General features: G+C 30.7%; 1 protein-coding gene across 1 annotated transcript; it reads left to right on the top strand.

Annotated features, from left to right (window-relative positions):
* The first annotated feature begins 9459 nt into the window (after positions 1-9459).
* Positions 9460-13520, top strand: LOC125833661 (zinc finger A20 and AN1 domain-containing stress-associated protein 8-like). Its single transcript, XM_049512831.1, has 3 exons — positions 9460-9548; positions 9714-9770; positions 12673-13520. The coding sequence occupies exon 3, from the start codon at positions 12684-12686 to the stop codon at positions 13185-13187; it is 504 nt and encodes a 167-aa protein (XP_049368788.1). The 5' UTR covers positions 9460-9548; positions 9714-9770; positions 12673-12683; the 3' UTR covers positions 13188-13520.
* Positions 13521-14009: the final 489 nt, after the last annotated feature.

Here is a 14009-nt window from a genome sequence, read left to right as displayed (position 1 = left end):
GTGATTCATAGGCTATTATTTTATGAAAAATTATCTGGTACGTACAAAGTGTTTATCACAGAATGTTCATCTGAAAAGACAGAGGTAGTAGCGACTGCAAATTATTCTGAAATTCCAAAAAAAAAAAAAAATTGTTTTTTACGTCAAAGAAATTTTTTCCAATTTTTAAATGTTAATTTTAACGTTGAAGATGACATGACAAAAATAAGTCAAGATTATCGTTGAACTAGTAAAAATCGTTTAATGTTATAGTTATGTAACGGTGGATCTTGTGAATCAACAAGTGATTCTTATTCTAATATAGATATATATATACTAGCTTAGTGTATGCACTTTGCGCGTGATTAAAGCGTGCATCTCATTTGACAACCAGCACTATAAAAAAAAAAAAATTAAACTTAGTTAAATTAAAAAAATATTTAAGTATGCATGAAAAATTTAAACTGAACAAAATTCGAATGAATATGAAATTACCTATTATATTATGTCAAATTGTCAATATGTAACTCCACATTTGTAGCATTAGCGTAGGACTATCGAAGAGAAAACTTTAGAACTCATATCATATGTTTTTTTTCTTATTATATATTTTAGCATTTCTTAATTTTTAAAATATATTTTTCCTTTTATCATATATTTCAGGACTCCTTAATTATTAATTCTTCTAAAAAACTTATCATATATTTTTAAATTTCTTAATTTCAGATATTATAAAGAGAATTAATTAATAATTCTAAAATAGTGCATGACAAATTTATGAATGGTACATGATGTTGTAAAGTTTAAATCTTGAAATCGTTGAGCCACATGCTTTCTATGGAAAACTCGAGACTCTTTTGAATTGTAAAGAATATTGAGAGGTTGCTTTATGCATATGATGAGGCTATATAATTTACTGAAAAAAGTCGCGCTTATTAAAATTAATAATCTCATCATATTGCCTCAAGATGTGCGATTTATAATAGGTGAAAAAAACTATTTTCTTAATTTTAAAAATATGTTAAACACGTTTATTGAAAAATAGCAATCATACACGAGGTGAACACCAAGTGTGTAGATATTTTAAAACTCATGTTTTTGTGTTGTAAATATCATACCAGGGGCGTAGCTACCCTATAGTGAGGGTGTCCACTTCGTCGAAAAATAATACCGTATATATAAGTAAAATGATACACGAAATAATAAAATAACATATTTTTGACATCCTTGATAGAACAGGGGTGTTGTAGTCTAGTGGTTTTAGATGCCTTGAAAGAGACTTGAGTGCTCATGTGTTCGTATCTCACTAGTAACAATTTTTTCCCCATTTTTTATCAAATTCCTTACTCTGCCACTGTATCATACATCATGAATGGTATTGAATTTATATGATAACAATTAGACACGAAATTTGTACTACACGTGAAATTTTTTTGAAACTCATGCTTTTATAATGTAAATATCATATATATATATATATATATATATATATATAATATATGAATAGTATTGAATTTATATAATTCACCGAAAAGACTGTGATTGTTGGAATCATTTTCACCATAGTCTCTCAAGACACACAATTTGTAATAGATGAAAAAGTGTATTTTTTCTGTTCAACAAATGGGTTGAACATGTTTAGTAGAAAATGACGGTTAGACACAAGATTTGCACTAAAAAACTCATGCTTTTATGATATAAATAGTATACATATTCATGAATTGTATTGAATTTATATATAGCTCATCTAAACGATTGTAATTGTTGAAATCATTTTCGTCATAATATCTCAAGACACATGATTTGTAATGGATGAAAAAGTGCATTTTTTCTGTTCTATGAATGCGATGAACATGCTTAGCAGAAAATGACAATTATACACGAAATTTACATTAAACGTGGTGATATTTTGAAACTCGTTCTTTTATTATGTAAATATTATACATATTCATACTTTTATGATATAATTATTTTTTCATAAAGTTGAAAAAACATTGAAAGATTGCTTGATGCATATGTGTAACCTATATAATTCATTAAAAAGACTATGATTATTAAAATTATCTTCATCATATGCCTCGAGACATACAATTTTAATAGGTGAAAAGGGTTTAATTATTTAAAAATTCAAAAATAACGAACGCATCAATAATTTTACTATTCATTTAGTTTGTTATTGATGTAAGTTAAAATGCAAAATCATCAAAAAAAAAAATATAATACTGTAAAATTGAATAATACTGGATGTTTATTTCATGCCTATATTGAACTTATATAATTTGCCGAAAAAATTATAAATATTAAAATTACTATTATTATATTGCCCAGGGCACATGATTTATAATGGATGAGAACAATTTAAATTATTTATAATTTTAAAAATATATTAACACGCTTACTAACAAATGACAATCACACACGAAAATCTATATATAATATAAAGGAGAAACATAGACAAGGTGATGTGACACCTCTCCATGACCTTCATTTATATTTATATTTTTTCTCATTTTTTTCTCATTTTTTTCTTAATTCTTTTCACTAAATATTTTCTTTATTAAATAAAAAATTCAATCATATTTACTATTCTAATTATATCTAATGAGTTACAAAAAACACCATCTATTCATATTCTCTACTTAAATAACACGACTATTCAACTCCTTTCTAACTATTCTTATGGATTATCAAATCTATAAATAACAATCATCCATAGAGATCATTTTCTCATTATTAGTGTAGTTCTTTTTTAAAAAAAAAATCCTCTTTATCTTTTCCATAAGAAATCATAGAAACGATAATGACATGATATATGCTTCACTTTGATGAAGATCAAAGATATATTCTTCAAAGATTCATTACAAAGAGATGTACACATTAGTTTAGTACAAGTTCATCGAAATGAAGAAGGTTAATTATGTTGAAAGATTCATCAAGAAAGATAATCATAGAAGTATAAAGTTTGAATGTTTTCAATATTTTAAAAATTCATTAATGTATTATTTATGGTACATTTCTCATAGCTATTGGATATTGTTGTGCTTAAAAATCTATATATAATTTAAGCTAAATGTTAGAAAATTCAAGTTGCACGTCTCTTTGGCCAAGGATTCTATTTATTCTGTTCCTCAATTTTTTGACAATTTTTTCGATTAATGTATTATTTTTATTTCAATATTATAAAAGTTTGTCATATGGTTGAAAGGTATATTATCTATAGTACATTTCTCATAGGTATTAGATATTGTTGTGCATAAAAATCTATATATGTCGGCATGTTGCGATCCAGACTATTGAGATTGGCACCCACACTAACTCTCCGATAGGAGAACCACTACTACAACCCAAACCAAGCAACTAAAGCAATAACTAAGGCATTTAAGTCAAGCACTAAGAAAATAATTAGGGAGTTCCCATAAACTTCAACAAAAGTCTAACAATAATAACTAACAATGCAGAAGAATAACCTAGAACCTGAAAGTCAATGTACCAAAACATCTAACAATGAACCAAGTCTAAACAAGAAGGGATACCACCCCAAACTAATCAACTAACTTATAACAAATGTCTAAGTCCGAAAATGGTGGACATAGACGAAAGAGAATTCCATGGCAGCCCGGAAAAATTGGTTCACCCTTGAATTTGAATGCGACGATCGCTGATCTTCTAAGCGAGGTCTGTCAATAGCCGCTTGAAGATGCCCTATACTCAACAAAAATAAGAGCAAGTGCAGAATCAGTACACAACCACAGTGTACTGGTAGGATCACACGGCTATCCACTAGTGCAACATAAACAAGTCAAACAACATTATAATCACATGCATATATATCAACATATACAATATTATCAACATTCACGAACAACGAACAACTTCACATTTATATGTCAAATCAGCTGTCCTCTCATGGAACCCAAACCCAAACAGTTAACATGCCGAAACGTGACAACCGATCTCATAGTTATGCCGAAACATGGCAATCGATCCAAGTTAGTTATGCCGGAACGTGGCAATCGATCTCATTTACACACCATAATCACAATCACAAGTATATCATCAAGATCATATATTTAAGTCATGATTTCATGGCATTAATCAATTCTCTATCTCATTTACAACAAGTATGATCAACATTACAACTTTCATAGATATACAAGTATCATAATGAAGCAAGAACAAGCATGCATCACACAATCATAGAATCACAACCATCACCTACCTCAAAACAAGCTTGAAACCCTAAAAAACTTGATCCTTCCCTTTTCGGATTCGTTCTGCTTGTTCTTGGTCTACAAACAATCAATATAATACGAGAATCAATAACAATCATTATTAATTATCCAGATTACTAATAATTATGGGTAACATGTAATAGTGTCATGATTATAAATATAATCTCGTAGGGGATTAAGAACTCAATACTTAGAACTCCTCTCTAAGGTACTCAACTGATGAAGTTCATGCGGAAGTTATGGACATGAACGACTCGACTCAAGGGTCGGTATATCAATAAGGAACTCAAAGGTTTTCTTGAACATGATCCCAATTATCCAAATTAGGGTTGTTTCCACCGTAGAATCTATAACAAAACTCTTCCCCATTAATATTCACCCATTCTATTACGTTTTACGGATCGAAAATGGATTTGGGGAGTGAAAAACTTGCATTTAGCCTCAAGAATGGTGAAAAATGAGTAGGAGTCGCCTGAGGTTCGTTCCTTAACTCTAAAAGTCAAAAAGTGAATAATGAGGTCATTTAGGGGTTTATTAACGACATTAATTCGCGTCAAGCCCACCACAACGCCACCACCCCGCTACAGCGGCCCTGCCAAAGCAGCAAAACCCAGCGCCAAAGCAGCATTATCGAGATAGAGAGCTAATTCAAGAATTCCTAAATTCTCATGTCACAACACACCTCTAACCCACGACGCTCAGTAAATACCCTTTACGCTAAGATCGATTCCGGGAGTTCTACTTGCCCGAATTTAATTCCGTAAAGTCGTACGAATTCCTTAACGAGTTATCTAACTACTCATGTAATCAAAATCATAATTCCTTCACCCGGTTGTTACCAGATTTCCCTACACCTCAAGGACTCTGATTTCGTCCAAATTTGGACAAGGTTGGGAAAATCCAAATACTACGAAAAAGTTTTTCGGCCCCAAATTTTCCCCCGTTGGCTTTTCTACAACGACGGAAACAGGTCGCTACAATAAATAATCTAAGTTAGATGTTAGAAAAAGTGAAGTTGCACCTCTCTTTGGCCAAGGATTCTATTTATATTTTTCCTCAATTGTTTTTGACAATTTTTCATATTATTCTACTTATTATTGTACAAAAAATAAATATATCAATTACTACTCCTTTATTTATTGTTATACTTAAATGTTTCAAAAATTATTTACACTCATTATTATTCTTTATTACCAAAAAATAAAAGTCTCAATATTTACTATTTCAATCTTTCAACATATTTGTCTCTTTTTTTTATTGTATATCTTTTTCCTCTTCCAATTTTGTTAAACATAATGGTGTAATACAAAAAAGAAGAAGTTGATTTTCTTTTTTTCCTAATAAAACTAGACACCCAACAAATGTTGGATAGTTCATGAGTTTTTTTTTGTCTTCATTATTTTAAGGGATAAGGGTCTGAAAAATACCCCAACTTTGGTCGGATTTGTTGTTGTCATACTAAACTTTCATAAGGACCTATTACCTCCCTAGACTATTTAATACCGTATTTTTTATCCCCTGAACTATTTAATGTTGTATTTTAAAGGTATATATGTGCCCACGTGGACACATTACTATTTATAATTTTGCATTATTTTTATGTCCACGTGGGCAAATATATATGTTTAAAATACGGTATTAAATAGTCTAGGGAGGTAATAGGTCCTCATGAAAGTTTAGTATCGCATCAGCAAATTCGACCAAAGTTGGGGTATTTTTCAGACCCTTATCCCTTTATTTTTCCTTCTTTTATTTATATTAAATTTTTTATCTCCATAACTTATACCTATTGAACTTTTACTTTAATTAATATTATTAACTCATTTTCTTTAAATTTTCATATTCATAACCCCCAAAATTTAATTTCAAAATTTAAGATACCTTATGATATTACTTTAATTTTGTCAATATAAATTCATATTTTTTGTTTCATAAGATTCCTACTCAAGATTATTATTTTTATTTCATATTTGAAATAGTGATATTTTATATTATTATTGTAATATTATATTTATATTTTAGTTTGACTCCATAAAAAGTCTCTTGGATGTGGATAGAAGGGGAGCGGGATAAAAATTCAAAAATATGTGCATTGACTATGTAATTTTTTTTCATCTTTGTTTTTTTGTAATTACGGACTTAACAAAAATGTGTTATCTCTATAATAAATTTAGGTTCTTATAAAAAATTTAATTGTAGTAAATTACATTTTCACTTAGGCTCAAATTAGTTCTTTGTAACTTTGTAAGAAATAGCTAACTACGCTAACAAACGTTCAAATTTTACTACTCATGGCTAAAAAGAAATGTATATTAAATATTGAAATACACAGTTCTTAGGTGTTTCTTATGGTGAAGAACCATTTACATTTTCTTTAAATTTGTTCATTTCTTCTACTTTAAAAGAATTACCAAAAAAATAATATAAGATATACACGAAAATGTATAATAGAGGTTTATTTAGTTGATGATGATGATGAAAAATAAGAGAAAAAACAATCAAGGAAAATGAAAGGATTAAGTATCAAAGAAAAAATTAAATTGAAATACACATCTCTTTTTCCTCCTATTTTTAGTTTCATCATTTTTTTTTTCAAATAAAAAGAAGATTCATCAGATAGTAAATTTAACATCTAATAAAAACAAGAAAAAATCAAGTCCTTAAATATGTTTATTCTAATTATATGTATTAACATCATAATATATGATTTTTTTCTTAATAAATTAGCCTTTTAATTTTGAAAAATATTTGATAATAAAAATGTATTTCACTTAAGCTCTAATTCTACAAAAATATTTGTATTGTGATTTTATTATTTTCTTATTCTATAATTAGTTTTTTTAATTTCTTGTATCATAATTAATTTCTAAAATAAATTTACATATAATTTTTATAATTGCGCGAAGCGCGGCCAAATTCCCTACTAGTATAAAATATGGAAATATTTCAAAACTTACTTTTATGATGTAAATATTATACATATTCATGAATCTTAAATATAGCAGTTCATTGATTGACTTATATAGAAAATTATTTTGAGAAATCAGCTTAAGGGGATTGGTATCAATTTTTGAAGATGAATTTTATTAAAAAATATTTATTAAATCGATTATTTTCTGACTCTTTTTAAGATTGATTTATGACATAGTGAACAGTAGCAGTTATTTCTGTACATAAAAAAAATCAAAAAATAATAAGTAATCGTTTTTGTAAGATGTTTTTTTTTCCTATCAAAATTTGAAATTCACGTTCAACTCCTTTCTTTAAAAAATAAGCGTTGCTTCTTTATTAGTACTCATTATTTTTAAATACAATGAATTTGAAGAATTCATGTATTTATCTTACTGAATTAGTTTGTTAGAAATATCAAATAAATTATAAATTGAAGCACTAATAATTTTATCATGCTTTTGTTTGGTTATCGATATAAGGAAAAACATGAAATCACCAAAGAAAAATTATATTATATTATAAAAATGAAAGAATGTTTCATAATTATATAATTCGTTGAAAAAAATGCGATTGTTGGAAACATATTCGCCATATTGCCTCAAGGCACACAATTTAAAATGGATGAAAAAAAGTTTATTTTTTTTCTAATTAAAAAGATGTGTTGGATACTTATTAAAAAATGATAATGTCACGCTAAATTAGCACTAATCGTAAAGATATTTTGAGGCTCGTACTTTTATGATGTAATTATTATACGTATTCAAGAATCTTAAATAAAGTAAGTCCTTGATTGACTTATATTTTTAAAATTCTTACTAACATATTTTGTTTAAGTTGAATTGTAAATATTGGTCTATCATATTTTAAAATTTCATTCTCTTTTAATTGGATAGAAAATGTTTTTTTTTAAAAGTTTATGAATAAATCAAAAAGATAGTTTATGAGAAAAAAATATTTAGTTTTGGATCAATAATTAACTCAACAAATTTGAAGAGTCCATATGTTCATTTTACTGAATTAATTTATCAAAATAGTCATATATTTCATAAATTGAAATACCAATAATTTTAGTATGCATTTTTTTTTTTTAAAAATGTAAATTAAAATATGAAGTCATTAAAGAAAAATCGTTGTGTTTTAAAATTGTATAACATATCGTCGAAAAGTCTGTGATTGTTGAAATTATTTTTATCATAATATTTCAAGGCACGCGATTTGTAATGAATGAAAAAGTATAGTTTTTGTTCAATGAATGCATTGGACATATTTAGTAGAAAATGTTAGTTAGATACGAGATTTGTACTAAACGTGAAGATATTTTGAAACTCCTGATTTATGATGTAAATATCATACATATTCATTGACGTTATATAATTCATCGTAAAAATCGTGATTGTTGGTATCATTTTCATCATAGTCTTTCAAGACACACGATTTGTGATGGATGAAAAAGTATATTTTTTCTGTTCAATGTATGATTAAACATGTTTAGTCGAAAATGACAGTTAGACACGAGATTTGCACTAAATGTGAAGATTTGCTCTATTTTGAAACTCATGTGTTTATGATGTAAATATTATACATATTCATGAATCTTAAATATAATACTTAATTCATTATTTAACTTTTTGTTCCAAATCTTTTTCACATATTTTTTCAAGTTAAATTATAAATATTGCTATATCATATTTCAGATATTTATCCTCTTTAATTTAATAGAATTTAATCTTAAAAAACAGTTCATCAATAAGTTTAAACGATTGTTTCTAAACATGAATCATTTAGATTTACATCAAAAATCAATTCAATAAATTTGATTTAATATTCATATTTTCTTTAAAAATCAACATTAAATTGATTTAACTTATGAGCCAAAAATTATACTAACAACTCTAACCAATTAGAAATTGTGACAATTTAACTCGCAACAATTACTAATGGATTAGTTATAGGTCGAGTCGACTAGAACATTCTTGTCGATCCGACCTATTTTCCACTTTTAGTCGGTTAAAAACCGATCAACATCACGTAACATGCCACGTTTCACATGATTAGCTCCTTTCAAATCATAAAAAATAAATAAAATTAGTCCACTAAACAAAACCGAAACCCAACATGCGTGAACACGTAAAACTTTCTGCAACAATCTCCTGTACTCACCCACACCGGCTTTTCATCTACTCCCTATTTGTTATTGGCTATTAGCTACCTAAGTCTTTATAATATCCAATAAAAAATCGACACGTATTAGATTATTAGCGACTTTTCAGAAACCTCCCAAGTACAAATTTTGCTTTACTCTCTATATAACATTAATAAATTTCTTTTTCTTTTCTCCAGTTTCTTCTTCGGCTCCTCCTAGACTTTCTCCTGTTCGCTTCTAGGGTTAGTGTTTTTTTCATCGATTTTTTTTCTTGCTGGGTTTGTTTAAATATGCAAAATTTGAACACCCTTTTGGTTTTTTTATGGGTTTGATCTGTCTTTTTTTGAATTTTTTGAATTCGTGTAGTGTTCTGTATGATTTAATATGTTTCTTTGCTCTTTTTGAAGGGATAGGAGGTGAAAATTATATAAAGATCGGATTTTTGTTGTGTCTTCATCAAACAGGTGAGTTTGGTATTTCTTTTTATTTTGTTTCAAAGTGAATTTTGGTGGTGGGTAGTTAATACTGAGTTTTTTTTTTATTTGAGATGTTTGGGGTTTCTGTGTTTCTGATTTTTCATGGTGCACCCTTTTTTGTCCAGCTTATTATATTGGTCAGTTCACTCAGCAGTCAGGTTTAGCCTATACTTGAATCCAAACCAACCAAATAGCAAAATATATGTGTTCCTTTGCTATGAGTTATGCTTAATTGGTCTTGTAAGATCAGACCTCTAGCTCTAGCATTCATGATACTAAGCATCTATTTTTCTTCTTTTTATATAGCTATTATCAAGAACATTAATCGAGAAACTGTATTAAAAACTGACTATCAGAACCAGATGCCAATCTTACTTAGAGTGGCTAATGTATCTAGCACCAAATAATTTATGGAGTTTATTGGTTCCCTTGTCTTAGATTAATTAACTGTAAAGGGATTTCCTTTTTCTTTATCTCAGTTTCTTTTGTCAATTTTTTCTTTCATTGTAAGTTGTAACTATGCATCTTCTTGATGCCCTTTTGTGAATGAAATACCTTACAATTTAAATAAAAAACTGACTATTAATCCATAGCATGGATATTGGATTTAATAAATTGGCTGAGCTTTGTAATCTTTCAACTGATATCATGGATTTCTTTAAAGGGATGGGAGCCCTTTTAATAGTATTTATTTCCAGTTAATAGTATTTAAGTCTTCCATTTAGAATAGAGATTGGGGAGAAAGGGTAATGACTTTGGTGCATTGGTGTCAGTTTACTATGCCTCAATCCACAAGTACTTCTGTTGTATGTATTCTGATCTGTGCGAGATGCTTTTTTTTGGTTACTAAATGATTTGTCTATAAGTAGAATTATAGATTTGCTAAATTAGACGCAGTTTGATCTTTATCTCAACACAAACAATCAAGTTTATACAGAATAGGAAGAGTATAAGAAGACTCTTGACTAGCACCTAATGTAAGTCCGTGCTTATCCGGTGGAACTGTAGGTCTTTTGAGATAATTCTCTTCTATGTGTTTTTATGTTTGTATGGTCCTTCTTTGCACCTCCAATAGCCATATCTTTTGCATTGGAGTATGTATGGATGATCAAACCATCTTTGGAGGTTATTCTTTCATGTTATCCTAACCGCATGCAGGATCTGATCATTTCTGATAGTGTTCTATCATGTATTAGGATAACTTAAGATCTATTCTTACATGGGTCTCCGAGGCCAAACATTCCCTCCATCTATCGTTGTTGGTTTTACAGTTTTTACACTTGCCTTTAGTTTATTTGATATTCTTCATATTCCATAGCATTCCCATATAGTTCCTCCATGTTTGTCATCTTATTCACATCACATATCTTTGAGTTGTCTATTTCCCACTTGATCCTCATTCATCAAATGATGACTAAACTTGTAATGCATATATTCTGTCTTGCTCTTTACTTATTTTGAAATCCTTGTTTTCTAGAGTGTTCTAAATGGAAATATGTTGCATCTTTTTTTTTTTGCCAAAGCTTATTTGTTGCCGAGGTTAGAGGAGCATGTGGAGGTAGTTCTGTTGCTCTAGAGCGGTGCTTAGTTTGATTGCTTTCAATTCACTACCTCCTAAACACATCCATCTATTTTCAGCATTCCCAGGGTGACACTGCCTTCAGCTGTCGGTCATTATTTTCTTTGTCTTTCTTCTTAGTCCCAACTTCCTTTTGATGCGACCTGTTAATCAGCAAAGTTCCCCTTCAACCTTCTGAGATCTGACCATGGATTTTTTACTTGACCATACAAGTACTTGGCTTGCTCACTTGTCTGTTTGACCTCTCTGAAGATTTTATCTTGGACCTCTTCATTGTTCTATGCTCTTGGCTTCCCAAAGTTGGTCTTCTGTAAAGGTAGATTTAGTTGTGGTAGAATACTATAATTCTATACCAAAGGTAGTGAATTCTTTGAAGGTGGTCCAACCCTAAATTTAAAAATGCCCTGCGAGGTAAATTTGTTATGTCGGAACTAACAGAGAGGTGGCAAGGGAGGATGGACACTATCGTTGGTAAACAGGGCCCCTATTACAGGCTTTCAACTGAATGGAACAGTGTCCCTATGCTAACCATGTTGCTTGTGTTCCTTTCTTATTTCTTCTAATGGGTACATTCATGTCAAACTCTTCTGGACTATGGGCCAGTGGTGATTTATTGATGTATTTGTGGGGTGGCACAACACAAGGTGGGGCTATAGTTGTGTTGTTCTTGGTGGTGGTTTTTGAAGGCATGATTCAACTGGTAGACAAAATGTAGCGGGAATCCATGGTTAATGAAATTAGTAGGTATTTTGGCTACGATGTTAACTGGCAGGTAGGTATTTTTTGGTTCTCAAACCATTAGGATGCACCCATATGGAATGACACACTTAGCTTTGGTATATTTGAGTTCCCATTTTCTCAAGGTGTTTTTTGCAGCTTGCCTTTCCCCCATGCTAGAAACTGATTTAATCGATTTAGTTTATACATTTTGTGAATGCAGTCCTCCACAAGGTAGGGGTAAGGTCTGCGTACACTCTACCCTCCCTAGACTCCACCTGGGGGATTACACCGTTGTTTTGTGAATGCAGTCTAAAATCGTGTAGCAGCTGATGAATTACCATAGTTAATTGTGGCAATTGCCTTTCAAGGAAATTGGGAGTTTGCTCTTCCAATATAACTTGGTATACTAGACAATTCTGATCCTATGGCTCGGTCAATATATGCTAATGGCCTTTAGCTGAATATTGGCTAAATGCAGTCAGCTTGTTCTCTATAAGAGCACATACTGATCAATAGTGGGGTAACATGATTGGGAATTTTCACATTTGGCTGTTGCTAGAATGGTAAATTAATGTCGTCCTTTTGTTGCAGGAAAATTCAATATGGAGCAAAATGATACAGGCTGCCAAGCTCCTCAAGCTCCTGTCCTTTGTGTTAACAATTGTGGGTTTTTCGGTACTGCAGCAACAATGAACATGTGCTCAAAGTGCTACAAGGATATGATATTCAAGCAAGAACAAGCAAACTTTGCTGCTTCATCTATTGAAAGCTTTGTGAATGGAAGTTCAAGTGCTAGTGTGAAAGCTGTTGATGTTGCTGTAACCGTGCAGGAAGGTCCTGCAGAGTCCCTGGTTATACCCACACAAGTTGCAGCACCAGTAGAGAGTGTACAAGTTGAGAAGGCTAAGGAAGGGCCAAACAGGTGCAGCACCTGTAGGAGACGAGTTGGTTTGACCGGCTTCAATTGCCGATGTGGGAATCTTTTCTGCTCAGCTCATCGCTACTCAGACAAACATGAATGTCCATATGATTATCGGAAGGCTGGTCAAGATGCTATTGCGAAAGCTAACCCAGTTGTTAAGGCTGAAAAGCTTGACAAAATATGAAGGAACATCCTGAGTTTATGAGCTGCTGCAGTATTATTGAAGATGTCTTCTATACCCGTCTGGTGACTACTGTTTGGTGCCTAGGATCTCGAGGGGGTCGAGAGAAAGAATCACAAGGCATCTTTGCAACTCAAGGGGTTGTAATGTTGGTATGGAGTAAGAAATGTTGTGGTTTCCATCTTTAGTGCTTGTTTTGTGCTTGTGATGGACATTCTTTTGGTTTATCTTTTCATGTAGTAATTCCAATTTTAGTAACATAAAAGTTGGTGTTCTCTAGTATAAAAGCAGTGTTTCTTACTATCAAATCCTTTTCTTCAACCCCCTTCCAATTGAGCTTGTTTATTTTGCAACAGTGTGTGTATCTTGGATATTTTGAATAGTGTGAAAGAGCTTTTAAGTTACGTATTAATTTGTTGTTGCGAGTAACCTGCAATTTTTTCAGGCGATCGATTCCACTTATTATGGAGTGCCGGATACATATAGTTTTTCTTTTAGGTGAGCTGATGGTATTTAGAAATTAAATTCTCGCTGAATTTGTACATATTAGGTGGGTTACCTGTTATCGTTCACATGTTTTGACAGTGTCGAGGAGACACTGATTACATGTTCCCCTTTCTCTTCTTCTTTGATGTGTTTTTGATTGATAAATTTATAATGAGGTTGCCAACAGTCAAGACAGCACTGTCTTTCTATGCTTTGGGAAAGCACACAAGTAGTAGGAATGAAGTCTTTGGTGGTATTGCATGTGAAATCTGCACATGCCAACGCAAATGCAGCTGTCTTTTCCATTATTTGCCTTGGACTTGGAATTAATGCTATGGC

Source organism: Solanum verrucosum, unplaced genomic scaffold (assembly GCF_900185275.1).
Source record: "Solanum verrucosum unplaced genomic scaffold, falcon-dt-bn FXZP01000307.1, whole genome shotgun sequence".
NCBI lineage: Eukaryota > Viridiplantae > Streptophyta > Magnoliopsida > Solanales > Solanaceae > Solanum > Solanum verrucosum.
This window is presented reverse-complemented; position numbering and strand designations above follow the sequence as displayed.